Below are 27,911 nucleotides of genomic sequence, written 5' to 3'. Positions count from 1 at the left end.
CAGTTGTCTCAGCCGCACCCTCACAGCTCCTTAAACAGTTGCTCTTCATACAGACTGCACTTTAGAATTTCCTGGTAAACATCAAAAAATTAAAATAAAACAAAAATTCTGTCAACTGCCCCAACACCAACTCTGCCCACAGTGGCCACAGTGTATTGTTTTACAGTGGCTTGTGTTGTTGGTTGCTGTGGTTTTGTTTGAAGTTGGCCATGTGACTGCTCAGTTTCTGCAGGGAAATATTCAACCACTTCCTCCACTGACTTTAAGGCCAGCAGCATGAGGTTAGGAGACAGGAAGCATGGCGCATAGCTCAGGTTCCATCTCCCAGAAGTAAGGTGACTTTCAAAGGCTGAGACTTTGCTGTGTCCCACTCCCTTGCCCTCTGCAGGTTTGGATCTAATGATGTCTATTGAAACTCCTTCCAGACCGCAATTCTTTTTCTGTTGAATAACTTTGGCCTTTTATTAACTCAGATGTGTCTTTGTTTAATGAGTTTGATGGAGAAGAATGAGAAATTGACTTTGAATTCCCCAAGGCTGATACCCAAGCATGTTCGAGCCCTAAATTCAGCTCTCAGCACTGCCTGGCAATGGTCAGATCTAGCAACACATTTAACTGATGGATAAGGTCTTCTACGTACATCAGAAACAATATTTTATTCATGATTTTTTTCTGTCACTGTGATAAAACATCATGACCAAGGCAACTTAAAGAAGAAAGAGTTTATTTGGGTTTGTGGTCCCAGGGTAAGAGTCTGCTACAACAAGCAGGAAAACAGATGGAGCAGAAAAATGAGAGCTCATGTCTCAAATCACAAGCAAGAAGCAGGGGGTCGGGGACGGGTCCTAGGAATGGTGCAAGGCTTTAAAAACTCAAGAGTCTATCCCTGGTGACACATGTCCTCCAATATAACCACACCTCTAAGACCTCCACAGACAGAATCACCAACTGGAGACCAAATGTTCAAATTCATGAGCCTATGGGGGACATTCTTGTTCAAACCACCACAAAAACTGAGAAAACTGGATCTTTAACTTCACTCCACTCCCCAGGATTAAACAAAAGAGTGAGTTGGTTCACAGACTGCAGTCACAAGTATGTACACATGCACCTGATTGCCACTGCGCTCCTCTCCCATCCCTCACTGAACATTATGCATCCCACACTGCAAGTTGCAACTTAGAGACCACGGAAAAAATGGTGTAGAACCAACAAAACCCCATGCCTGGAATCAGAGGAATTTTGTTCCCAAACAGATGGTTTTCTAGGTGAACTCGATTTTCTTAAATCAATTAACTGCTCCATTGTCTAGTGTAGAAACTGAAACCAGATGTTCTTTATTAGCAGATCGCGCGCGCGCACACACACACACACACACACACACACACACAATCGGTGCCAAAAATCTACAGAGTAGCAAACAGTTAAGATCAGGCTAACCATGACTTCTTTGTGGACTAACACTTTTGTCTGACAGCATTCCACAAGGAACCAACAGCAACAATGCAGAATAATGCTCATGTAAAGGTGGCTGGGGAGAGGGCAATAACATTAACAAAGCAAAGAAGATTGATGGGAAAGAGGAGGAGTTTCATTGCAGGTATCTGAGTACTAATTATGATCCACAGAGCATCCTAGGGGTGGACTAAGCAATTGAAGATAGAAAATCAAAATTGCTTTTACAAATTAACATTTTTAAGTTGTTGTTTTAAGCTAATAGAAGGTTTGGGGCTTGGAAAAAAGAGTTAGAGATCAAAATGAGAGATCGCACACCAAAATGTGCTGCTTATGGTCTGCCTTTGCTGGTTGTCAGTGTATGTTTTACCTTCATTAGTACGTTCACTTCTCACTCAACTCTTTAAACCCCAGGTCACCTTGCAAAGGAGAGACAAGTATATAATCTATGCAGCCATTTGGGGTTTGTTCAGATCTGGCTGTTATTAAGGTTTCTGTGCTCTGAGGGTTCCCCAGAGTTCTTCCAGCTCAGAGATCTTCATATCAATGTCATAATCCTAGAGGACAAGATGCAGCCTCTGAAAGGCTGTACACCAGATCTTCAGAATGACATTGGCAAGTAGGTTTGTGGCTTTGTGAATTACAGGATCCTATTGCACTAGCTGGTGATCCCAGCAGCAACATGGGAGCAATGGAAAGAAAAAAAGACATGGCCTTGTTGATGAAAAATATGGATATTCACCCCCAAATGGTCAATAAGGTAGCCTTGTAAAACTTCTGCATCTGCCTTTCCAACACACACATACACACACACACACACACACACACACACACACACCACACACTCACACACTTTCACACGAATGCACACATTCACACACACATGCACATACATACACACACACATGCACACACACATGCACACACACATTCACACACACATGCTCATGCATGCACGCATCGGAGCTCTTCCAGTCACTTCATTTGGTCCAGATAAGAGAACTTAAAGGAATAAGGAAAGATACCAGCAAAACAAAAACTATCTTCTCTTTCTTTCATAAAACTTCAGAATCCTGACAAAAAATGGGGATAGCATCTCAAGCAGGCAGATGTATGCTGCAAAGAACATGTGCTCTTCTTCCAGCCCCTGGATTTAAAAATGAAGACTCACGTCTTACAACCTTGGCCTTCTAACTCAAAATAAGAAGCACAACAGCCTCATGTTTCCATTTGGAAGCGTGACAGTTGATAGTTCTTGTTCACTTGATGGGTCCTAGAACCACCAAGCTGACAAGACTCTGACTGTCCTGCAGGGGATTATCTAGATTAGGTCAGAAAGGTTATGTAAGACAGAAAGACCTATCTTAACTGCTGGACAAATAAAAGGAGACCCTGAGCTGAGCCACAAAATTCTTCCTTCTCAGCTTCCTGTCTGAAGCTGCAATGTGACGCGGACTCTAAGCTCCTGTTAATGTGATTTATCCACCATGAAGACCATGTGCCCTTTAAACTGTGAGCTCACATCATCCCTTTCTGCCTTAGATTGCCCTTCTCAGGACATTTTATCACAGCAATAAGACAGTAAGGTTACATTGAATGTATAGACAGTGTCCTAAACACTGTTGCCCATGCTAATGGTTGCTCCCAGCCACAGAGCTCGACACCAAGGCTGGAGTCTTTTTCCAGCACTGTTTCTCCAGACTTGACCTCGCTTCCAATTTTCCAGTGGTGACTACAGCATCTGCCAGAATCGAGAGAGAGAAAAGGGGTGAGCACTGCTTTGAGCTATAAGAAGACTCCATAGTTAATTCATTTTGTAATGTGACATCCTCAGAAACTTGTCTGACAGCATTCTAGTCCGTGTTAGACACATTCTGAACTCTACAGCCTGAGGCCTATAGGAAAACCTTTCAGCTCCTAACCCAGAATTATAACCACTGTGGGAAATCAATTGCAACCAATTTGCTGATTGAAAGCATAAAGTTTACTAAATAAGAAACAATGAGGACAGCACAGAGCCTGCGAATACTTGTATAAGACTGTATTCATCAACATAGGGGAGGTAGGACCTTAAAGGACCCATCCTCCATGATGGTCTTTAGTTAATTGTTGCTGGGGGTGGGGGTGGGGTGTATCCTGGACACTCTTAGTGGTGTAGCCACTGGTACAGTGTTCATGCCCCTGCAAACTCATTCTACAGATCACAAGAGGAGGAGGAGAAGGAGGAGGAAAAAGAGGAGGAAAAAGAAGAGGGGAATAAAAAGAGAGTCATGAGAGTGGAGAGGGATGAACTAGAGGAAGAGGACCAGTGAGAGTCCACAGGGTAACATGGTGAATAGGATTAAAATACACTATAGAGATGTGTGAAAATACAATAAAACTCAGTATGGTTTAATCTGTGCTAATGAAAAACATTTTTAATTTGTATTTTACTTTTATTGTATGAGTTTTGCTTACATGTGTATCTGTGTGTCACATGCATGTCCAGTGCCTACAGAGGCTTATGGTGCTAAGAACCAAACTCTGGTCCTGAGGGCCAGGGGTGTGGAAGCAACTAGCACTCTTAACTGCTGAGACATCTCTCCCGCTCTAATAAAAACATTTTTAGAAAGAAAATTAAAAGTAAAAGACTACACAGGTGAAATTGACAACAGTAATTTGGAAAAGCCTTGACCAATGGTATGATACAAATTACCAATAGTCAAAGTCTGGGGATATGTTTTTCCGCTATTTCAATGATGTAAGTGGTCTGAGACACTAGAAAAAGTGGGGAATTTTTTTAAACTGTGAAGATGAGAGCTTATTCTAAAATATGGTAATTTCTAAATGCAGGGGCTTAAAGGAAGAAACGTTCTGGTCAAGGGACTATGATGGTAAGCTTGAAAGAAACAAGAGTTCAGAACTGTTCCTGAATATTCCACTAGGTTTCAGGGAGAAAGACATCAGCATCCCTGATCACAGGATTTCTAAGTTGACTTGACTTGTGTACGGCATGACCCGTGTTACACCACTAAGAGGGTCCAGGACATGCCCCACCCCACCCCCCCAGCAACAATTAACTAAAGACCATCATGGAGGATGGGTCCTCTCAGGTCCTACCTGCTCCACGGCAGAATGTTGATGAATACAGTTTTGTACAACTCTTCCTATATTTATCTATCTCCCCCAGGACACCTGCATTTGAGAAGCCTCTTATCCCCCATTTAATATGCTTTATTTTAAAACAAATATAGACTTTCTTTAAGAGATTTTAAAAATTTTTTTTATTAAATTGACTTGGTATTTGTTCATTTGCATATGAGCGTGCGTGCATACATGTATGTGTGCACCCATTCCATGGTAGACATGGAGATTTTAGAACACAATTTTCTGGGTTAATTCTCTCCTTCTGCCTTCTCAGGCAGCATCTGTCTACTCCAGCCTAGTTGATGTGGGAGCTTCCAGGCAATTGTCTTATCTTCCATCGCACCACAGCAGTTGCAGAGTTACACCTGTGAGCTACCACATCTGGTTTGTTATGGTTTCCAGAGATTGAACTCAGGTAGTCAGGCTTGAGGGGAAAGTGCGTTTGTTTGTTTCTAAAGCAAATGAGCCGCCGCTGCTGCTGCTTCTTCTCCTTCTTCTTCTTCTTCTTCTTCTTCTCCTTCTTCTTCTTCTTCTTCTTCTTCTTCTTCTTCTTCTTCTTCTTCTTCTTCTTCTTCTTCTCCTCCTCCTCCTCCTCCTCCTCCTCCTCCTCCTTCTCCTTCTCCTTCTCCTTCTCCTTCTCCTTCTCCTTCTCCTTCTCCTTCTCCTTCTCCTTCTTCTTCTTCTTCTTCTTCTTCTTCTTCTTCTTCTTCTTCTTCTTCTTCTTCATAGTTGTTCCTGGATTCGGTTAATTTCTCAAAAACCTTAACCCTTCTGTGGATGTTGTCATTCTCTTCTATTTGTAGAAACAGCAGCAAACAAGTGCTGACAAGAGTCAGGACCTAGGGTTAGCTTCCAGTCCTCCCTCCCTGATACCCGAGAGCTAATTCCCCACCACCTCCTTCTCCCAAGATAAAGTTAAAATACCTTCATAAATACACCTCACAAAGCAGCATCCCTGACAAGCAAATCTGAGTGCTTTGGAAGTATAAAATATGATATAAATGCTTAATTTAAAAAAATTGGCATGTGTCACTTGCTATTTTTACCAGCTGTCTAACAAGAACCCACACATATGTTTCTAAAATAACTGGATTGCCAAGAAAAAATAACCTAAGATACATATGCTGCCCTCTGGTTTCCTGGGCCATGTGTAGTTTGACCCCATTATAACTGCCCTTGCCTCTGCGGTGGAAAACATAAGTTTGCAAGGTAGAGGTTCCTTCTTGGCCTCTAAAACCAGAGGTTCAAGCTCCTCATGAGTATCCCCAACAATGATCAGCAGTCTCAAAGGACATTCTCCTGCCTTTCACTGTGCCAATCAAAACAGAGCAGATTCAATGTAGGATTTTAACTGAACTTCAGCAAGCAAGAAAAATCAAAAGGTCAATCAATATAATCAGTAAGTGTGTATGTCACGCCCAGGTTGCAATTTACACAGCACCTCAACGTAAGGGTTTTCCTTCGGGAAGCAGAAAGCCAAAAATCAATTTTTCTCCATACTGATTGGAAAAGACTGCTAGTAAAATAGACTCTCACTTATGCCGTCCTCTTAGCATGTACTGTCTAATCACAAGTGTCCATGGGCTGTTGACTGTGCATGTGAAGTCCTGAGTCATGTGGACTCCCTGTCTTTCCTTCCACGTAAAATAGAATTGACAAAGATGAAGAAGAGGAGACAGTGGAGAGAAACCAAGAGCCCCATGGCCGCCATGACCATGATCGTTAGCACAACACTCTCTCTTTAAAAACCACATTCCTGACTCCTTCAACCTTGCTCTTTGCTTCTGTTTGACCTATTCTCTGGGACACAAGGATTAAAAGTCCTCAAACAAGTGTCCTGAGAGAAAAATCAAGAGGCCAAAAGCTATCCTCAAGAGAACTGTCGCCAACGTGGGTCAACCCTGCTCCTTTCTCTTTCCTTGAATCTCAGATTCGTGTCTCTGACACTTTCCCTGCTGCCGTGTACTTCACCTTGTCTAATTACAAGGCAGGTGTTTTATTTATAAAACAGACAGCACTGTCCTGCAGAAACAGAAGTGAGACAGTTCCATCCGACACTCTCCTCCAGAGAGTGAAGACAGAAAAGTGAACCAGCAGCAAGAAGTCCCTACCTTTCAGGATCCGGAAGTCCTGCTGCAGGGGCAAGATACATCCAATGTATAAAGTGAAAAGTGGTGGCCAGGAGACTCCCTGAACAGCATGCTGCCATGGCAATGTTGGGGGAACCTAAAGGAGAGGAGTGGGGGTAAATGTCATCTTCAGGAGGGAGAAGCTGAGCTCAGGCCCAAAAGACAAATTTTAGCTAGAAAGCGGGCAACAGAGAAAGCAGTCCAGAAAAAAAAATCCCATAGTTTTAGAATTTTGTCCATCCTGTCCTTTTGCTCTGTCATTTCCTTCCCAACTGATTTTTATTTTTAATTCTGATGTGTTTAGGAGCACTGACCTCTCTCTCTCTCTCTCTCTCTCTCTCTCTCTCTCTCTCTCTCTCTCTCTCTCTCTCTCTCTTCCTGCCACACCCTAGCCAAGATGATATATTTCCAACCTCAGCTTTGCCATTGTGAATGCTCTTATTCAGCTAGATTAACATCTCTACTGTGTCTCCCTTGAGTCACTATTAAGGTAACGAGGCAGGCTGTGTACCCTGCTAGGTCACTGAGGACTCTCCTATAGTTAATATTTTACTGTGGAGGTATATTGAAAGTCACACCTTCCAAAAATGGAGACTTATATGTCCCCCAAAAATCTATTCTTTTCTCCTTCTACAGTAATAGAGTTACTGAGCCCATCCTGAATGACCAGAGACTGTACCTACCAGCATCCCTGGATTGATTTATGTGACTTTGCTCCTGTCTCCAGTAGATGAACACAAACCACATGTGTCTCACCCGAGGTTGGCCTTGAAAAGACACTGAGTATTTTCCCCTCTTTCTGGAGTTGCAAAATGGATTTGGCTGAAACCCAGTTCTAAGTCTGCAGGTAAGGTCATTGTCTTGTGGTACAGCAAAGAAACTGGAGAACTCTAGAACCCCAAAATGACAACATAAAGTAAATCAATTCACTGAAAGCTCAGGATCAGCACAGGGAGGAGGACCTATCCTTATTCTCTTAGCCGGTCACTGTGCCGGTCAGTCATGTATGTACCAGAGTATCATGCCACCTAGGTTTAGCTTTCTCACTTCATGTATCCCTCCTCGTGCTCATGCTGAAGAACTCATCCCATTTAGACAGATTAGGTGTTACCTCTTACTGCCATGAACAACCTAAAGTCAAGGGCGGTCTAAGGTCACTAGACATGCTAATGCTTTCTTGATCACTGATTCCCAAAGTCTCAGTCTTTATATTCAATAATTTCATCATGTCCTATCCCTGCTGTTATGAACACACACACACACACACACACACACACACACACACACACACACACACTTTGGGTGTTGATGCAAGGTTGACAAGGTTGGATTTTACACTTCAAATACAGATCCTAGATGTTAAATTAAGCTGCGCACCATAGCCTGGCTTTATAATTATTGCTATTACACATTTGTTGCTGCTGTCAGATTGCAAGACACACAGGAAGATATAATTGCAAAACAGAGTTCTGGAAACCAGGGTAGACATGTTTGGCACTTAAGGGTAATTTACACCCATAATGTAATTAAAAATGAGGTGATTTGCATTCAGATTTGCATGTTGCAGTATTTTCTCTGATTATAAATTATTTTTAAATGTTCTCATGAGCAAAGGAAGTGTCTGAGCATTGTGGCAATTATTGTTTGAGAAGAACGGTGTTGGGAAGGAGTCTAAGTCTTTTCTGGAGGCTTAGCAGTCAGCTAAGAAAACAGCAAGCTGTCTGTCAGATATTTTAATAACAAGCATGCTCAAGGCGCAACTGCTTACACCCCCACATTATTTTTGCATAAATATACTTATAATTTCCCTCTGCTTCTCACCTATTGATACGTAAAAATGTAAGATGCAGAAGGCCATAAGTCTAACCACTCAAATGGATAATACACCAAATGCTATCCTAACGAAAAAATTAGGGCTCTGAGTTATGATAAAAGGGTTCGCAGATTATGGGTAACACGTGCGTGTGGTGGTGGGGGGGGAACTCTAGAGCTGAGAAGGGAGTCATTCTCAATACCTAAAAATCCTTAGTGGGAGGATTTCAGCATCATTTTTCTCTATGGTCTTAAGAATGAACAGTGAAGCATTTCATCTATTGTTAGGAATATGAAGGACTTTGTTTAGAATATGTTGCCAGCATACCACAGGAGCTCAGTGATTACTTGTGATGTTGTTGAGTCTAGTTAAAGGAAAATGGACAATTCTACTTGTTGCCACCATTTATTTAGCACAATTCCAAGACATCTCAGAGTACACTTAGATTGGGACTCTTTTCATGGACCAGACAAAGAAACTGTTTGAACAGTTATGACCAGGTTCACAGGGGTGAAGAACTAGAAATCAGTGAAGTTCAGATTTGAACCCAGGCAGACAGATTTTGTAGATAAAGATTTCCTCCCTCACCCCACAAGAGGCTTCATCTCCCAAATCTATTTTTGGTAGCATTTTGGCTTTGTGTTCTACCAGAGATAGTACAGGTAGCTATGTCGTGCTATGCCTAAGGTTAGAGATAAATAAGAGTTTCACCAGGTTGCATGTGCTGCTCACCATAAGTCAATGCAAGCTTCCAGTTCCAAGAACAATGAGAATGAACCTAGAATAGCGGAAAGGAGCAGAAATGGAAATCAGAAACAAGGGTTACCTGTGACATGGGAACCTTCTCTTCCATGTTACGTACTGGAAGTGAATAAACACACTCCCATACTCAGGCATATGGCAAAATGCTGTCACTAGAGGACCTGCTGAAACTGAGCACACAGCAGCACTGGCTGAACGGATCTGTATTGTCTATAGCACTCTTACTGCTCACCCTGTGAGCTGAAACACATCCATCTATGCCCCTTTCACTCTGGCAAAATTCTTGCCTCTCTTTACACCTTTCCATGGAAGAACCAGGTGTTTCTCTTTGGGTTTGCATAGCATCTACCCAGAGTTCCACCAGCCCGGGTAGAAATGAGATGACTGGTCATGTGATTCTCTAGGATGACTGGTCATATGACTCTCTAGGGTTTACTGAATGTGGTTTAATACACCAAGTGCTTTAGAGAGTCACATTGTGAAATCAGACACCTTTATCATTGTTGATTTACAAATGAAGAAAAGAAGGTTTGGGTGGTTAACTTAAAAAAAGTTACAAGAAAAATAGCATCAAGGAGTCCATTACCCATCTAGGAATATAAACTCAGTTTAAACCGAATATAATGAAGTTCCCTTCTGTGTAGCATAGGCACATTGTGCTACAGAGTGAAAGTTGCCCAACTTTGAGGTTTTTTTAAGGTTTACTTTTATTTTTGTAGCTATGCTTATGCATGTATGTCTGTGTTGCGATATGAACATATGCTTGCAGTTGCCTAAAGAGGCCACAAGAGGGCGTCAAATGACCTGGAGCTCCATCTGCCCAGTTTGGATGTGGGAACTCACGTTCTCTGCAAGAGCAGTACACACTCTTAACTGCTGAGCCATATCTCCAGCCTCTACCTCCATATCTTTACATTTTTTTGTCCTCCCGATTTTCCTACTCTAAATCATATGCTCTTGATATCTTCTACCTCATCCTTGTGAACATTCACTCTCATGGCAAAGGTGTTCTCTTGCAGATATGATTAAGAAAACATCCAGGCATAGTGGCACACACCTTTAATCCTAGCACTTTCGAGGCAGGGGCAGGTGAATCTCTGTGAATTCCAGGACGGCCAGGGCTACATGGTGAGACTTTGTCTTGGAGAAGAAAAAAAGAAGAAGAAAGGAAGAAAGGAAGAAAGAAAGAAAGGAAGGAAGAAAGGAAGGAAGGAAGGAGGGAGGAAAGGAGGAAGAGAGGGAAGGAGGGAGAGAGGGAGGGAGGGAGGGAGGGAGGGAGAGAGAGAGAGAGAGAGAGAGAGAGAGAGAGAGAGAGAATATGAATGAGAGAATGAATCAGTCTTGAGTGCTCTCAAAATTCTCATGTTGAAGCCCTAGCCACACAGCACCTCAGAATAAAACAATATCTGGAGAAGAGACTAAAAGAGTGTAATAAATTAAAATGATTTCAATAGATCTCCCCCAAATCCAATGATTGGTATTCTCATTAGTATCCTCATCAGATCAGAAAATGGTGACACAGACCCACAGAAAGTAATAACAATGGAGAGACAGGGATAAAATGGCATCTACCTGTCTAGGAGACCTCTGAAGACATTGACCAAGCCCATACCTGTCCGCAGACATTGAGCCTCCCAAGCTGCCAAAAGAAAAAATATTAAAATAAGATTAGATACATTTCTGTTGCTTGCACTGGGCATGCATTATACCAGATCATCTCTAGAAGGTCAATTCGGAGCCTAAGATGGGTAGGTTGTCAGAGGTAATGCTGGAGGTCCACTGTAGTCACAAAGGTCTTATGAGAGGAAGTCTAAGTAGCAGGGCAAAGGTCAGTAAGGAGAGAGGTTACCATGTCTCTACCTTTGGAAAAAAACAGGAGTTCGTGATCTGGGCCTCTTCACAGATGGATTCAGAACATACAGAAGGGAAAACATGGATTCAATCTAGAATCCCCATAAGGGGCACAGTGGTTCTCCTATCAACACAGTGGCTTTAACTCACAGGTAGTGAGTGATTCCAGATTTCCACCCCCAAGACCTGAAGATAAAACCTTTGTGTATTCCTGTAAGACTCCGAGTCTGTGGCAATTTGTTACAGCATCTGCAGGAAGGCAGGCAAGCATTATACTGCTGTTTCACTGTTTGCTACATTTGTATATTCTTCTCCATAGCCAGCTCCTCCTCATCCACTTCCCAAATCCACATCTTTAAATCTCATCTGGGTTATTGGAAGAGCTTCCAAATTGATTACTTTCAGTCCTTTCCATCCTCCAAACTATTCTGCCAAGGTGATTTTTCTAATTCAGCACAATCAGGTCAGTCTTCTAATTAATTAAATACTTTGGCCCTGGCCAGTTCTAGGTACAATGGTTTCATGACAAAAGAGCCCTCTGTGGCCTCTCTGCAAACCCCCTGCAGCCTGTGGTAAATGTCAACCTAGATTTTCTGCCTTTGCTCTCCTCACCACCTACCACTGGATGCTTCTGCCCCGTGCTAAGCTCTCAGGATTCCTCAAGCACACCATGCTTGGCATTGCTGCCCTTTCTGCCTACTTCATGATTCACAAGTCCTTTCCCCCTTCCCAAAGTAATCTCATGCTTGTCAGCAGAGGCAATTCAGCTGTCTAAATTGCCTACCCTGTCTCCTTAGGACACTTTTTGTTCCTCTTTAGATACTCTGGAGACAGTAGCCCCTGCAGTTGTTGTATTGTCACTGCTGGATTTTCCTTCTTCTCTTCACCAGAGCCAGGATTCTGCCTCTCAAAGGGCTTCTCAACGCCCACATGTTGCTGGTGTAATTTGGGGGAAGAGGAGGTAGGTTTTCATGTACTCATCCACACAGATACTCATTTGGTAATCACTCTTGGCAGAACAACGTGGCATTCACAAACATACAAATATGCACACACACGCACATGTGCACATGCGCATGCACACACACACAACTGACTTAATGTCTACCATCTAGAATGGCATGGTTAGGTAGGCAGCCGTGCATTAAGATTAGGGAAATGCTCTGGACTCCATGTTTTAATAGGGTTATTTGTCTCCCTGCAATCTAACTTCTTGAGTTCTTTGTATATTTTGGATATAAGCCCTCTATCTGTTGTAGGATTGGTAAAGATCTTTTCCCAATCTGTTGGTTGCCATTTTGTCCTAACCACAGTGTCTTTGCCTTACAGAACCTTTGCAGCTTTATGAAATACCATTTGTCGATTCTTGATCTTAGAGCATAAGTTCAGAGCTAAACAAAGAATTCACAGCTGAGGAATGCTGAATGGCTGAGAAACACCTAAAGAAATGTTCAACATCTTTAATCATAAGGGAAATGCAAATCAAAACAACCCTGAGATTTCACCTCACAAGAGTGAGAATGGCTAAGATCAAAAACTCAGGTGACAGCAAATGCTGGCGAAGATGTGGAGAAAGAGGAACACTCCTCCATTGTTGGTGGGATTGCAGACTGGTACAACCATTCTGAAAATCAGTCTGGAGGTTCCTCAGAAAATTGGACATTGAACTACCTGAGGACCCAGTTATACTTCTCTTGGGCATAAACCCAAAAGATACTCCAACATATAACAAAGACACATGCTCCATTATGTTCATAGCAGCCTTATTTATAATAGCCAGAAACTGGAAAGAACCCAGATGCCCTTCAACAGAGGAATGGATACAGAAAATGTGGTACATCTACACAATGGAATATTACTCAGCTATCAAAAATAATGACTTTATGAAATTCATAGGCAAATGAAGGGAACTGGAAAATATCATCCTGAGTGAGGTAACCCAATCACAGAAAAATGAGTGCACACATGGTATGCACTCATTGATAAGTGGATATTAGCCCAAATGCTTGAATTACCCTTGATGCACAGAACACATGAAACTCAAGAAGGATGAGAAAAATGTGAATGCTTCACTCCTTCTTTAAAAGGGGTACAAGAATACCCTTGGGAGGGAATAGGGAGGCAAAGATTAAAACAGAGGCAGAAGAAACACCTATTCAGAGCCTGCCCCACATGTGGTCCATACATATACAGCCACCCAATTAGACAAGATGGATGAAGCAAAGAAGTGCAGACTGACAGTTACCAGATGTAGATCTCTCCTGAGAGACACAGCTAGAATACAGCAAATACAGAGGCAAATGCCAGCAGCAAACCACTGAACTGAGAACAGGACCCCCGTTGAAGGAATCAGAGAAAGGATTGGAAGAGCTTGAAGGGGCTCGAGACCCCATATGAACAACAATGACAAGCAACCAGAGCTTCCAGGGACTAAGCCACTACCCAAAGACTATACATGGACTGACCCTGGGCTCCGACCTCATAGGTAGCAATGAACAGCCTAGTAAGATCACCAGTGGAAGGGGAAGCACTTGGTCCTGCTAAGACTGAAGCCCCAGTGAGTGTGATTGTTGGGGGCAGGGTGGTAATGGGGGGAGGATGGGAAGGGGAACACCCATAAAGAAGGGGAGGGGGGCTAGGGGGACGTTGGCCCAGGGAAAGGGAATAACAATCGAAATGTAAATGAGAAATACTCAAGTTAATAAAGAAAAGAAAACAAAAAAAGAAAAAAAGAAAAAAAAAGATTAGGGAAATAACCAGCAGTAGGAAAGCCCAAGGAGAAAGCCAATCATAAGCTCCAGAGACTGAAAGATGACCTCATAGCTAGAGAAATAATGGGGAGGTTCTGGAGAGGGACAGTTTTCTAAAAGCATCATGGGAAGCACCTGAGACTGACAAACCCTAAATCAATGACTCCCTCTGCTGCAATATAGTGACTCTGTACACACCTAGTGGCCTCATCAAACCATAAGCACACCTTGGGAAGATAAGTACCTCACTCATAGAAGTTGACTTCTCAAAATATATTGGACATGGCAGGTGGACAGGGATGTGTGCATACCATTAGGAGTCAGAAAAAAAACAGCCAATTATTATTAGTGAGTCACTACGGATGGCTAAGGAAGCATTCTTATCATTAGGCATTGAGTCTCTAATAATTTTATGTAATAGAAATCCAGGAACTGATCAGTGCCATAACTAATACAGGGTAGATGTCTCTTTTCAAGGTCAACTCTTGCTCAAAAAAAAAATGAAAAATTATTCTCTTCCTTGACCCTGATAATGGATAACTAGAAGCAGATTTATGTGGATGGAAATGAGTGAGTCAGAGTACTTTATCCCATAAATTTAAAAAAAAGTGGATTAAGACTGACTTGTCTCTAAGCAACATATATAAATGCAATCACAATTTAGTGATTTTAATACATAAAATAGATGATCAAGAGATTCACTTAAAATTATTCATGGCTGTCTTTTCACTATTTCAAGAGATTTTTAAAAGCTTCTTCCTTGCCAGATATCCCATTGCAAACCTTTACCAGTAAGACTAGTGGGCCAAGCTATTTCTGTGGCCAAAATATAAATGAATGTTAAGGGTCTCTCAAAGGAGAGGCAGTTTAAGAGCATGAGATCCATAAAGGAGAGAAAGAAAGGGGATGGAGTGAAAAGGGAGAGAAGGAAGGAAAAATGTCCAGGAAGGACGGAAGGGAGGGAGGGAGGAAGGAGGGAAGGAAGGAAGGAAGGAAGGAAGGAAGGAAGGAAGGAAGGAAGGGAGGGGAGGAAAGAAGGGAGGTAAGGAGGGAGGGAGAGAGAGAAGGAAGAAAGAAGGACTGTAAAGATAAGATTAAAAGACTTTCTTTATAATTCAAGTGCAGATAAGGGAGTAATAAATAAGTTAACTAGATAAATTTTGTGTGAAATGAATGGAAATCTTATAAAAACCCAAAGTACATGTAGATGTGAATAAGTTAATGCTATGACAAAGAGGAGTTTTACACACAGAGCATGTACCAGAGTGAGTTTATTAGATGGCCTTCAAATCACACAAAAGTAATTGAAATTAATTTAGGTGAAAACACAATAAAAAAGACAAGTGACTCAAAACGTATTTTGATGTCTTTAATAAAGTCCCAAATGAAACAAAAATGCTCATCTAAGAAAATAAAGTACTTCTATATTAATTGCAGAAGGGAGGAGAATATGTATGCATAACATTGCCTGAGTGTTTTTTAACATGGCGTGACAATTAGGCACTAATGAGGGATACTTAAAATGAGAGATGACTTTTAAAGTTGGAAACAGTGACCTTCTTGCAGCTTTGTGTGTACTTAACTGCTCTGTGTCTTCGTTGCTTTTCCTACAAAACAGAGATGAGAAGTTCATCTGAGGAAGTTGTGTTGACTAAATAAGTCAATTCAGGGAAGTTGTGGCAAAATGTTTAGCACACTGAACACACGTAAATGATTGGTAATTATAGTAACCACGATCTGCCTCTCTGCAACATTCACATTTGTGTGGAGAGTTCCAGTTTGAGGCAGGGTTTGGCTGTCTACTGAGGAAGTTTTGTAATGTTAACAATGCCATCAGAAGATCTGGTTCCAGCACCACCACTTGGTAGATGCATGGCCTTGAGCAAATCCTTTGGTCAATTTGATCAACTGTTAAAAAGGAGAGAGAGAGAGAGAGAGAGAGAGAGAGAGAGAGAGAGAGAGAGAGAGAGAGAGAGGAATCACTTGATCACTTGTGCTCTGCCCCAGTGCTAACGCCAAGTGAGGCTGGTGCTGATCTGACTGGGCTTGGTTTCTCACTGCCATAGTGGAGCCTGAACCTGGGACTTCACTTGTGTTAGAGAGATAGAGTAAGCAGCTATCACTGCTGTAACTCCGCACTTCTTTTGCCTTTTCCTTTTAAAGCAAGCTGTTCTGGAAATCATGGTCCTTCTGTCTCAGCATCCTGAGTAGCTGGGATTGTAGGCGTATGCTACCAGGTCTGATTAGTTTCATCTTACTTCTTAAACATAAAGTTTTATTTGTATGTAAAAGCTGGACAGTGGTATTGTTGGGGTTGGGTCCCATTAAATAGAAAGGAATATAGTGCACCAGCATTACTCAGACAGGCTGCAAGGTGCCAGATCACACATCAAAAATCCACTTGGTCTCACCCCCACATCACAGATCACACCCCACACAGCCTTCAACTTCATGATGGTGTTTACCTCTAGAAATGAGAGGCAGATAGGAAACTAATATCAAACTCAGTCAGAGTTTCCTGATGAACAGCTCCAGTTGTTCTTGTTGAGAGTTGTTGATTGATTGTGTTTGCTTTTGTAGGCAAGGACTCAATTAGCCCAGGATATCCCGAACTCAACATAGTAGCAGTATCCTTGAACTCCTAATCCCCCTCCCTCTACCACTCAAATGCTAGGATTACAGTCAGGGGCAGCCACACTTGCTCTGTTTAGTCATTTTTGATCTATAGAAACTCTAATAATCTTTTTGTGTACACTGGAAAGTCCAGGTTAAACACAAGGCTCAAAACCAGGTTCCATGGCACTCAGCACTGTGTTTTCCGTTTATTTTGCAAATATGCATAATATTACATAATCAGACACTGCAATCTATATTTAAATTTGTTTAAAACTACTGCATTTTGTAAATTTTTATATTGTAAACTTCTATTTTATACCCAATAAACTAATGAAATATTTTAAAATATATGATGTTTTTAAAATATATGATCCAAGAAAGACCTGGGGAGCCATCATGAGGGAGATGATTTGTGAGAGAACCCAGCTTTTCAGAATGGTCAAGACTAAGGAAAATAACTCAGGTTTTAAATGGTGACAATTATTAGGTGAGAGGTTTGCATTTATATATCCCTGTAGTTAGTTCAGAAATTTAATCTCCAAACCATAGATTAAAAATGTTATGGTTATAAAGTTCATTCTAATGAAACATCTCCAGTAAGAGAAACGTATTTCTCTAAGTCAGGCCACAGTAAGCTTGAACTAAGACTCAATGTTACAAGGCTGCAGTGGGGTAAAGTCAGAGGCACTGCAGCTTTAAGAGTTTAGGTGCACCTCATCAAGATCTGTCCTGACTCAGTAAGACCAGTTTGAGCATCAATAACATGCTTCAAATTATAGCAATACCTCTCCAATTTATTTGTACTAAGCTCTAACTATAGACTTTCTCCTGGAGAAGCTCTAGTGTATTTTTAAAACCTAAGTCTCCTTCTTCTGGCTTTTCTGGAATTGATTCACAGCAGCAGAGTGCTAGCATTACACAGCAAAAAGGAAAAGCAGCAAGTTGGTGTAAGCGAGGAGCAAATCTTAGCCCAGAAAACATGAAATTTCCACAGAGAAAGTGTTCAAGCTGATTAAATACACATACATAAAGACGGAATATTTTAAGATTTAAGAAGACTTCAAGCTACCTTTATAATGGCAGCAACTGGCAGAAATATAATATAATATAATATTCAATGTATACAATATTTGGTAAGAGAAGTAAGCATACTGAAGGGGACTTAATGCCAGAAAGGAGATGCTGCACCAGACGGATTTGCTTTAATTCAAAAAAACAATAGCAACATACACATATGACCCAATTGCTCTGATAAAAAAATCTTTCTCTCCTGGGGATATTTTCTCATTCCTTCCAACATATGAAACAAATCAACAAGCCTGGGCTGTTTGTAAACTTTGACATCTGAGACTCAAGCAGAAATGAGTAAGTGGTCTTGTTTTCTTTTCAATTCATATCTTCCTCTCCAGCACACTCTGTTCTGGGCCTCTTACATCAACCACCCTTTTAATAACTACCAAAGGAAAATCCATAAATAATTATTCATTATAGGCTCTAGAAGTAGATCCCAGGCAACACCATGGGACTCGCACCACAGCAGGCTGCTAGGATCTTATCATAGGCAGATGCAACCTACCCACTGGGCAGTGTGTTCCCTCCCTCCCTGCCTTTCTTCCTCCCTTTCTCCCTTCCTCCCTCTCTCCTTCCTTCTTTCTAGAGCTTCTTGCTGCCCCTCTCCATCCGTGTGTGTGTGTGTGTGTGTGTGTGTGTGTGTGTGTGTGTGTGTGTGTATAAAATCTTAAAAGAAAAAGTAAGGAAGTAAAAAAGGAGAAAATATCATCCATATATAATATACATCTTCATTTTTGACCCAATAAATGAATCTTTTGTGCAAATATTGTATTTCCATTTCAATCAATAGCTGTCCTGACTCTCAGTAAAACCAGCTTGACCATGCTGCAAATAAATGTAACAGTGCCCCTCCAATTCATCTGTACTAAATTCTATCTATAGACTTTCTTCTGGTGAAGCTCTAGTGTTTTTCGAAACCTAAGTCTCCTTCCTTGGGCTTTTCTGGACTTGACTGGCCAGCAGCAGACCGTCAAATTCCTTATAGTGCTTTCCTCTTAACTCAAGTTAACATTCACATTTGTCCTAGTGAAGGGGTTAAAAATAGAAAAAAAAGTTCTTCCATTCTCCAGAAAAGCAATTCAAAATAGACAGTATCTTATTCAACAATTCAGAGATAATTTCATTAAAACTCTGACATCTGAATTATATGTATAGCTTCCTTCTTTGGAATAAACCACAAACATACTGTAGTAAACTCAATGCCAGCCCCATGGTGCAGTGAAGTCGGATGCCTTTCTTGTTCATTTTCTCTGTTGCCAGTCTGTTACAGTGCAACAGCTAGAATGTCACCAAGAGAGGAGATATGCAAACTATTTCTCTCTGTGAAAAATATTGCGGAAGTAAATTTTCTTCAAAACCTCAGGAGAGAAAAGGGAAAGAGAATAGCTGCCCTTTTAACAATAATAGTAATTTTAAAAAGACTGGTGGGTTTACCCTTCAAGTCACCTTCAGGACAAATATAGAAATGAAAGGACAAAGTGTAAAGGGGAAAACTGCAGAAAACTATGATGGGACTGAAGCCATAATTTTTAAACCATTAGCACATTTTCCCCTTAATGAACTTATACATCTCTGCATCATCCCTTAAGACCAAAATTAATCAATAGTTCAGGTGACATTGAGACTAAGATGTTATCAGCACCAGGTTTAGCCTAAGTAATCGGCCATGACTTTGTTTGCAAGCAGCGCTTTCCTTTCTGCAACTGGTTGGATGTTTAACAATTTTTGCTGGTTTAGACACCAGGCAAAACAGGCTGATTTTGTGAAATTAAACACATGTTTCCTTGTAAATGTCTCTGCAGAGTCTTCTCATTGCCAAAGCCTCGCAGAAAGCTCGCAGCTGAAGCCTGTTTGTTATCCATGTGCTATCACTGCAGGGAGCTCTCCCCACTTAGTGTGCAGCAAGATCCTGCGGCAGCTTCCTACATCTCAGTAAGAGCAGGCAGTCACACAGAGCTCAAGGATAAATGCCGCATAGTTACGATCAGCATTTATGGTATCCTGCTGAGGTCCCTCCCTGCTAGCCCACATCTGACAGGCCCACCAAGTTTTCCTTTTCATTTACTTTTCCATAGGAAATCAATACATTTGGGCTTTACAGTATTTGCAAGTTAGTCCTCCACTTTGTGGAACATTACTCTTAGTGACTTGAATCTGGACTCTCTCTGCCTGAACAGTAAGCAAGACTCAGCAGATCAGATCAGCCTCATACCCAGCCCCCTCACCCTCCACCCCTGCAGCCTGCAATGCTGCAGATTCACATCTGAGAACCAAAAGAAACTCCTCAAATGAGTCCTTTTCCTTTTAAAAATTGACTTCTACCTTAAAATGTATGGGCTGGGGGCTTATAAAATTACAAAATCAAAGCCTCGGAAAGGAAGGCGTCTGTGACTACTTACTGACTAGAGAATATAAGCCAAAAGAAAGAAGGTGCATCAGTCTGTTGCCTCTGCTTCCAAGCACCAGTTTATTCTGGCCCACAGCAAGCATTTCACAAACAACAGCCGCTCCAGTCTGTGACCCCCAGCCCTGGAAATCAGGACTGCATTCCATCCTGCACTTTCCTCAGCAGGACTCTGAACTTTTTCACTCTGAATTTTCCCAAACTGCAATCCAAAATAGAAGGGCGCTTTCAGTTAAAAATACACAACCAAAGGAAACCCTCTGTGGAATGTTTGTTTAAATAAACATGCTTAAAGGATGCTCGATCTATTCCAAATCAGTCATCAAAATCTACATAAGGAAATATGCTGCATTTTAAAGGGGGAGGAGGTTTATTCAAGCCTGAGCTGAGTCTGCCCAGTTACCTTTCAATTAATTTAAAACTAATTCAGTTGCCCTGTCAGTTGTTACAGTACACATAAGTAGTACCCAGAAAGAAAGATGACTATGCAACTTTCAAACTTATACATGCTATCTCCCTGGGTTTTTCATCTCGGATTTCCCCTTCCCAATGATAGTTGACCTTCAAATTTCAGGCCTTGTGTCTCCTTTCCTAGCATCCATCATTTGTTGCTAAAGTCAAACTGGGTTTTGAGTCTCTGTTTTCCTTAACTGGGTTTAATGAATTTTAGTTGCTTTCAAAATCTGCAGTCTGTTCATTGTGCCAACTCTGCAGTGCAGAGAAATATTAGCGTGGGTTTTCCAGCTTGTTTCCTACAAATAGTAACTACAAACAGGTTTAAGAGTATTCACTGGGGAAGGTGAGCCAGAAGTGACCCTCCTCTGGGCTCTGGAAGGCTGTGAAACCAGCAGAATCCCAAGGGCTCGCCTGGGCGCTGTCCTTGGTGCTGCCGGGTCCTTGGGCGTCGCAGCGCCTTACCTGCTAGAAGCTTCAGATGTCCCCCAACCGTTAAGCAGACTGGAGCGCCACTTCCCACTTTTAACACAAATGACTAACCCAGCCTGTCCTCTTTGTCCCATTCCCAGAGGTTTCAGGCGGGCCACTCCTCAAAAACTCTCTCCTTTTTTCTTCTGAATAACTCTCAGCTCATCTCTTGCTGCTTTAAGACAAGGAGTAGGGGGAGGAGAGGGAGGACAACGAAGATAAGGATGAATGGGGGAAGACAAAAGAGAGTGGGGGATTAAGGGGTGAAAGACGAGGCTGCAAAGAAAAAAGTACCAGGGGGAAGGGGTTCAAGGGAAATGCCCGGTGAGAAGAACTTTTTAAAAAGAACAAAAAAGTAGAGGGAGAAGGGCGCGGGGGTCGAGGGGGGGGGCGGACGGGGAGGATGTGTGTGATAAAGAATAGCAGACCCTAAGGCCAAAAGTAAGGAAGAAAGAGGCTAAGAGGTAGGGAGCCAAAGGAAGGCCTCCTGGCCGAGGAGAGCTGCCCAAAGGGCCAAGAGTGGCGAGACAAAGAAAGGGCGCTGGGAAAGGGCACTTGCTCCAAAGCTGTAAACTGCAAACTGCAGGTGAAAAGCAGAGAAGGGGTGACAACTGGTCTGGAACCCAAGGGGATGCTAGGAAAGGATAGGGCCGGCGAAACCCAAGTGTGGGGTCCAGTGAGGCGCGGACCCACGTGGAGGGTGGAACGGCCGCTGAATCACCGCAGGGCTTGTCTCCCCCTTTCCCCCACCCCGGCCCCGTGCCCGCAGTCCCCGCCTCCTCGGCCGCCGCCTCCACGGGGCGGGGCCCTGGCCCGGGACCAGCTGCTCCGCTATAAAGGGGCTGCGGCGAGGCCGGCAGAACGCTGTGACAGCCACACACCCCAAGGCCTCCAAGATGAGCTACACGCTGGACTCGCTGGGCAACCCGTCCGCCTACCGGCGGGTCACCGAGACCCGCTCCAGCTTCAGTCGTGTGAGCGGTTCCCCGTCCAGCGGCTTCCGCTCGCAGTCCTGGTCCCGCGGCTCGCCCAGCACCGTGTCCTCCTCCTACAAGCGCAGCGCGCTCGCCCCGCGCCTCGCCTACAGCTCGGCTATGCTCAGCTCGGCCGAGAGCAGCCTCGACTTCAGCCAGTCCTCTTCGCTGCTTAACGGCGGCTCCGGCGGCGACTACAAGCTGTCCCGCTCCAACGAGAAAGAGCAGCTGCAGGGGCTGAACGACCGCTTCGCCGGCTACATCGAGAAAGTGCACTACTTGGAACAACAGAACAAGGAGATCGAGGCAGAGATCCACGCGCTGCGGCAGAAGCAGGCCTCGCACGCCCAGCTGGGTGACGCTTACGACCAGGAGATCCGAGAGCTGCGCGCCACCCTGGAGATGGTGAATCACGAGAAGGCTCAAGTGCAGCTGGACTCTGATCACTTGGAGGAAGACATCCACCGGCTCAAGGAGCGCTTCGAGGAGGAGGCGCGGCTGCGGGACGACACCGAGGCTGCCATCCGGGCGCTGCGCAAAGACATAGAGGAGTCGTCGATGGTTAAGGTGGAGCTGGACAAGAAGGTGCAGTCGCTGCAGGATGAGGTGGCCTTCCTGCGGAGCAATCACGAAGAGGAGGTGGCCGACCTGCTGGCCCAGATCCAGGCGTCGCACATCACCGTAGAGCGCAAAGACTACCTGAAGACAGACATCTCCACGGCGCTGAAAGAGATCCGCTCCCAGCTCGAGTGTCACTCCGACCAGAACATGCACCAGGCCGAAGAGTGGTTCAAATGCCGCTACGCCAAGCTCACCGAGGCGGCCGAGCAGAACAAGGAGGCCATCCGCTCCGCTAAAGAAGAGATCGCCGAGTACCGGCGCCAGCTGCAGTCCAAGAGCATTGAGCTCGAGTCGGTGCGAGGCACTAAGGAGTCCCTGGAACGGCAGCTCAGCGACATCGAGGAGCGCCACAACCACGACCTCAGCAGCTACCAGGTAGGAACCGCGGCTGCGCGGCCGGCCTGCGCCAGCGCCAGCGCCAGCGCCGCGCGTCCCCGACAGGACACTCGAGCGAGCGCGCGCCCAAAGGCCCTCTTGGTCGCGCTCCCTGGTGGCGGCATTCCAGTGAGCGCACGAGCGTCTCAGAAGCGAGTTAGCCCTAAGCCTTAGTCCTTGCTCCACCCCTCCTCGTTGCTCCACCCACATGCCGCAACTTACTTGAAATCCCCATCTTCAAAAACTGTCCCGCGGTAGATTCTACTGTAAAAGTAAAAAGGCGCGTTCTGGTGGTTGAGAAATATTCCATTTAATATGCAGAAGCACAAATAATCTCTTGTATTCCTGCCTCCTTCCTCGCCCCACCCCGCCCCACCCCCCCCACCCCGCCCCACCCCCCCACCCCCTTTGTTCCCATCCCCCCTCCACTCCCCACCCCTCACCCCCTACCAACCCCAACTCTCCACCCTGCCTCCAGCCAGGATGGGCGGAGCTCTCAAAGCTAACTCAGTCCAGAGTTTGGGTGGGGATGGGAGTAGGGAGCTAAGTCCTCCGGAGACCTTCCTCAGAATCCTCAGTGCTCCCTGTGAGGGGAGTTCTAGGTTTACCAATCTCTGTGCGTGTTGTACCTGGGAACTGTCTGGTTGTTTTTTGTTGGTTTGTTTTGAATTCTACTACCATAAAAGAAAAAGGGATAGCTAGGCGTGATGTCTGCGAGGTTCGTGGAGCTGGAGGGGGGGAGGGGGGAGGGGGAGACGAGTTCAGGGACCGGGATAGCAAGTGTCATGTGAAGGAAGTTTCTAGAGACTCCCTGTACCTTTCAGGACACCATCCAGCAGCTGGAAAATGAGCTTCGGGGAACAAAGTGGGAAATGGCTCGTCATTTGCGAGAATACCAGGATCTCCTTAACGTCAAGATGGCTCTGGACATCGAGATCGCCGCATATAGGTACAGGATCTCTGCAGACTTGGTGCAGGCACTGTAGGCACTGCAGAGGTTGATGTGAACAGCCTCCCCCACCCCACCCCCACCCCACCCCGCCCCTCCTTAAGCCAAAGCTGGCAAGTGAGACAGGCTCAGAGGCCTGATTCCCCAGCTCAGTTACAAATCGAATCCTAAGTATTAAGATGCAGTTTTATCAATTTTATTCAGCTTTAAGGAATGACTGTGGGGAGGATCGAGGAGGAGGAAGGAACTGGGGCGGGGGGCGGGGGGAGGGGGGAGAAGACTGATACATACTGTATGAAAAAAGGCCAAAGGTGCATGAAAGAATTGTTCTTTTGAGTTGCTAGGGGCATACCAGTGGGTTTAAATTTTTGTTTTAAGCATCTGTATGTCTGACAAGCAGACAGGGTTTTACTTTTTAATATTTCATCTGATGGCTTTCTTTTATAATGCCAAGGACAAATACCAGGTCATTCTTCTCCAGTTTCTCTGTTACAGCTAACTGTTGCCATCCTCTGGCTGAGACTCGATATAGACACATAAGAATATAGGTGCACTTATTTTAAGTCTATGGATGATATACATGCGTTTAATCTGGCTATAAATGTAAATCTATTAAATGTGTACCTACATACATAAAGTATCATACCCTCCTATCTAGACCTATGCAAGCATGTATGCATAGAAATATATACAATTAAACATATAGGCAAATACAGATTTGATCTCTTTATCCGTAAACTAGTTATAGGTCTCCTGAGTAATGCTGTCCTTCAGTTGACCAGATTCAAAGCATGTAGTTCTTGAAGAGGCAATCATTTTCTGTAAGGCTGTTAAGAGCAAGAACAAACTCACTTTCTTTTTAAGGGAACCAAATGACAAATAGACATTCTGTCACTGAAATTGTAGAACGAATTGTAACTTGTTCACCTATATTAGTATGTAGCTATAATTTAAATTCATCAACATTCTGACTTGTGCACAATAGTTTTAATTTTTAAATTGAACATTTTATTTGCTTTAAAAATTCAAACAAATCAATTGCTGACAATTCACAATTAAAATGATGAGGGAGGCCACAGTTTGAGGGACAAAGTGGGTTGACCACTAGGGACAGTTTTAGCATATTCATCCTACGCCAGTGGCGAGACTGCAAGACTGCTGCAGAGCTGGATTTACTAGCTGGGTGTGGCTAGCTGTCTACTGGGAGTGGCTAGACACTGCAGCAGAGGACTGGCTGGAGCTCTTGGAATATGATAACCATGTCGGTGAAATGACAGCGGGTACTCACTGCTAGAAAGAATGTTTCCTTATGTAGTTCTATTTGTTCAAAAGTGCCCACTACATTAAGCTTGTGGTAATGAAGATTAGGAGACCAAGTAAGTCTTTACTGATGTCTCATCCTCTGGTTCACTCCTTAGGAAACTACTGGAGGGTGAAGAGACCAGATTTAGCACATTTTCAGGAAGCATCACTGGGCCTCTGTACACACACCGACAGCCCTCAGTCACAATATCCAGTAAGATTCAGAAGACCAAAGTCGAGGCCCCCAAGCTCAAGGTCCAACACAAATTTGTGGAGGAGATCATTGAGGAGACTAAAGTGGAAGATGAGAAGTCAGAAATGGAAGACGCCCTCACAGTCATTGCAGAGGAATTGGCAGCCTCTGCCAAAGAGGAGAAAGAAGAGGCAGAAGAAAAGGAAGAGGAACCGGAAGTTGAAAAGTCTCCCGTGAAGTCTCCTGAGGCTAAGGAAGAGGAGGAAGGGGAAAAGGAGGAAGAAGAGGAAGGCCAAGAGGAAGAAGAGGAGGAAGATGAAGGTGTCAAGTCAGACCAGGCAGAAGAGGGAGGATCTGAGAAGGAAGGCTCGAGTGAAAAGGATGAAGGTGAGCAAGAAGAAGAAGGGGAAACTGAGGCAGAAGGTGAAGGAGAGGAAGCAGAAGCTAAGGAGGAAAAGAAAACAGAGGGAAAGGTCGAGGAAATGGCTATCAAGGAGGAAATCAAGGTCGAGAAGCCCGAGAAAGCCAAGTCCCCTGTGCCAAAATCACCCGTGGAAGAAGTAAAGCCAAAACCAGAAGCCAAAGCCGGAAAGGATGAGCAGAAGGAGGAAGAGAAAGTTGAGGAGAAGAAGGAGGTAGCCAAGGAATCACCCAAGGAAGAGAAGGTGGAGAAAAAGGAGGAGAAGCCAAAAGATGTCCCAGATAAAAAGAAGGCTGAGTCCCCAGTGAAAGAAAAGGCCGTAGAGGAAATGATCACCATTACTAAGTCGGTAAAGGTGAGCCTGGAGAAAGACACCAAAGAGGAGAAGCCTCAGCAGCAGGAGAAGGTGAAGGAGAAGGCAGAGGAGGAGGGGGGTAGTGAGGAGGAAGTGGGTGACAAAAGCCCGCAAGAATCCAAGAAGGAAGACATAGCTATCAATGGGGAGGTGGAAGGAAAAGAGGAGGAGGAGCAGGAAACTCAGGAGAAGGGCAGTGGGCAAGAGGAGGAGAAAGGGGTGGTCACTAATGGCTTAGATGTGAGCCCTGCGGAGGAAAAGAAAGGGGAGGATAGAAGTGATGACAAAGTGGTGGTGACCAAGAAGGTAGAAAAAATCACCAGCGAGGGAGGCGATGGTGCTACCAAATACATCACCAAATCTGTTACTGTCACTCAAAAGGTTGAAGAGCATGAGGAGACCTTTGAGGAGAAGCTGGTGTCAACTAAAAAGGTAGAAAAGGTCACTTCACATGCCATAGTCAAGGAAGTCACCCAGGGTGACTAAGATCGGAGTCCATTGCAAAAGGTTAAGCCATACAACAATTTCAAAATGCATGTGATTGACAGCTTCAAAACAGAATGGGTTCTCCCATGAGGGCTCCAGACATTGTATTTTCCTTTGTGCAATATGAGGGAACTGCATGCAAGCTCAGGGTGCCCCCCTCCTCAGTCCTTGGGGGAATTCAAATGCATGTTCATGTATGTACCTAGGGAATTTGCCAGTTTCCTAAGCTGTTGAAAGAGGGGCACTCGGGGGGATGTCTTGAGATGTATTACGCAAAGTACCAACTGAGCCAAAAATAATAAGTGAAACAGAACTCTCTTAGCCTTAAGAAAGCTATATATGAATACTTATGTTTACCTCACTGGTGCATTTAAAATGGACTTCAGTTCATGGGAGAACCTTGCTGACCTGCACAGTTCGCAACCTTATGTTGATTGATGTTAAATGTCACAGCAGTTCTTGCTCAATAAAGGTCATACTGGAACCATAAACCAGTTGTGTGGTGGTGTGTCTTTTCACAGCAAAGTACCGGCTGCCGAGAACTCCCTTCCTCCAGAGCACATCATCTCTGGGAATTGTTGGTGACCTGCGACATCTCAGTCCTCTGAGAGAATCTAATCGGAAAACATTGCATAAGACGTTTTCATGTACTTAGCCTATGCTTCATCCCGAAACTTTAAAACTATAGTTCTTAAATAAAAATTAAAATGTCATGGGTAAATAAAAGGGAATTTGGTGAGAGAGGTCTTCAATCTGTAGATGGGTCCATCTCCAGGGGAATAGTAAATCTTAAGGTAATAATGGAACCATAGCAAGTACCAAGGAGTTGAGACACAACCAGGGAAGTCATGTGTGTCTAGAAGGTGTGGGGTTTAAATAGTAAAGAAATATCCACTCTGGTTAACAGTCATTTCTAACACTGGTTCTTAATTTGGTTAAAAAGGATTTATAGTTTTGTTTTTATTAGTTGGGGAAATAATACCAAAAATAAATAAAAGACTTTTGTTGGATTTATTTAAAAAACGAGTTTTTCATTTAGGAGGTAAACAATTTTAGGCGAAAAGCCCTGGTCTGGACCAAGGTGAAATTATATGATTTCCTTTCCAAAGTCATCTGCCTTAGACCTTTATATCCATGTATAAATTAATAACATATTATTTTTTCCAAGACTTTATTTTTTCCTGTTAATAAGACCAGCCCAAAGGATACCCTCCTTTGACGTTCTCATTAATGTTTTTCAAGGTACTCTAATTTGAAACACTGAAGGTGCCCAAGGAAGCTCAGAGTCCCTAGCAGGTTCATAGTGGTCTTTCCCCAGCCATTAGCCAGACTTT

The 27,911-nt window shown here is 43.7% G+C and overlaps 2 protein-coding genes across 2 annotated transcripts; one reads left to right on the top strand and one right to left on the bottom strand.

Moving 5' to 3' along the window:
- Positions 1-707: 707 nt before the first annotated feature.
- LOC134482139 (cilia- and flagella-associated protein 251-like) lies at positions 708-21,179 on the bottom strand. The gene is made up of 5 exons (XM_087586861.1): positions 20,896-21,179; positions 10,858-10,924; positions 9,256-9,301; positions 6,693-6,807; positions 708-3,196 (listed from the first exon to the last, which is right to left on the bottom strand). Exons 1-5 carry the CDS (start codon positions 20,994-20,996, stop codon positions 3,043-3,045), a joined length of 483 nt encoding a protein of 160 aa, XP_087442987.1. The 5' UTR covers positions 20,997-21,179; the 3' UTR covers positions 708-3,042.
- Positions 21,180-21,764: 585 nt separating this feature from the next.
- Nefm (neurofilament medium chain) lies at positions 21,765-27,068 on the top strand. Its single transcript, NM_017029.3, has 3 exons — positions 21,765-22,871; positions 23,696-23,820; positions 25,239-27,068. The coding sequence occupies exons 1-3, from the start codon at positions 21,798-21,800 to the stop codon at positions 26,575-26,577; spliced, it is 2,538 nt and encodes an 845-aa protein (NP_058725.2). The 5' UTR covers positions 21,765-21,797; the 3' UTR covers positions 26,578-27,068.
- The last annotated feature ends 843 nt before the right edge of the window (positions 27,069-27,911 follow it).

The sequence above is a fragment of the Rattus norvegicus genome, chromosome 15, assembly GCF_021556685.1.
Source record: "Rattus norvegicus strain SHRSP/BbbUtx chromosome 15, alternate assembly SHRSP_T2T, whole genome shotgun sequence".
NCBI classification, from domain to species: domain Eukaryota; kingdom Metazoa; phylum Chordata; class Mammalia; order Rodentia; family Muridae; genus Rattus; species Rattus norvegicus.
This window is presented reverse-complemented; position numbering and strand designations above follow the sequence as displayed.

Coding starts and splice junctions, on each gene's coding strand:
- LOC134482139 (XM_087586861.1), bottom strand. CDS start 20,996: ATGGGACAAAGAGGACAGGCTGGGTTAGTCATTTGTGTTAAAAGTGGG. Junction 9,302..10,857: donor TTCAGAGGTCTCCTAGACAG/GTAGATGCCATT, acceptor CCGCTATTCTAG/GTTCATTCTCATTGTTCTTG. Junction 6,808..9,255: donor GAAGCTTGCATTGACTTATG/GTGAGCAGCACA, acceptor CCTCTCCTTTAG/GTTCCCCCAACATTGCCATG.
- Nefm (NM_017029.3), top strand. CDS start 21,798: ATGAGCTACACGCTGGACTCGCTGGGCAACCCGTCCGCCTACCGGCGG. Junction 22,872..23,695: donor ACGACCTCAGCAGCTACCAG/GTAGGAACCGCG, acceptor TGTACCTTTCAG/GACACCATCCAGCAGCTGGA. Junction 23,821..25,238: donor ATCGAGATCGCCGCATATAG/GTACAGGATCTC, acceptor TTCACTCCTTAG/GAAACTACTGGAGGGTGAAG.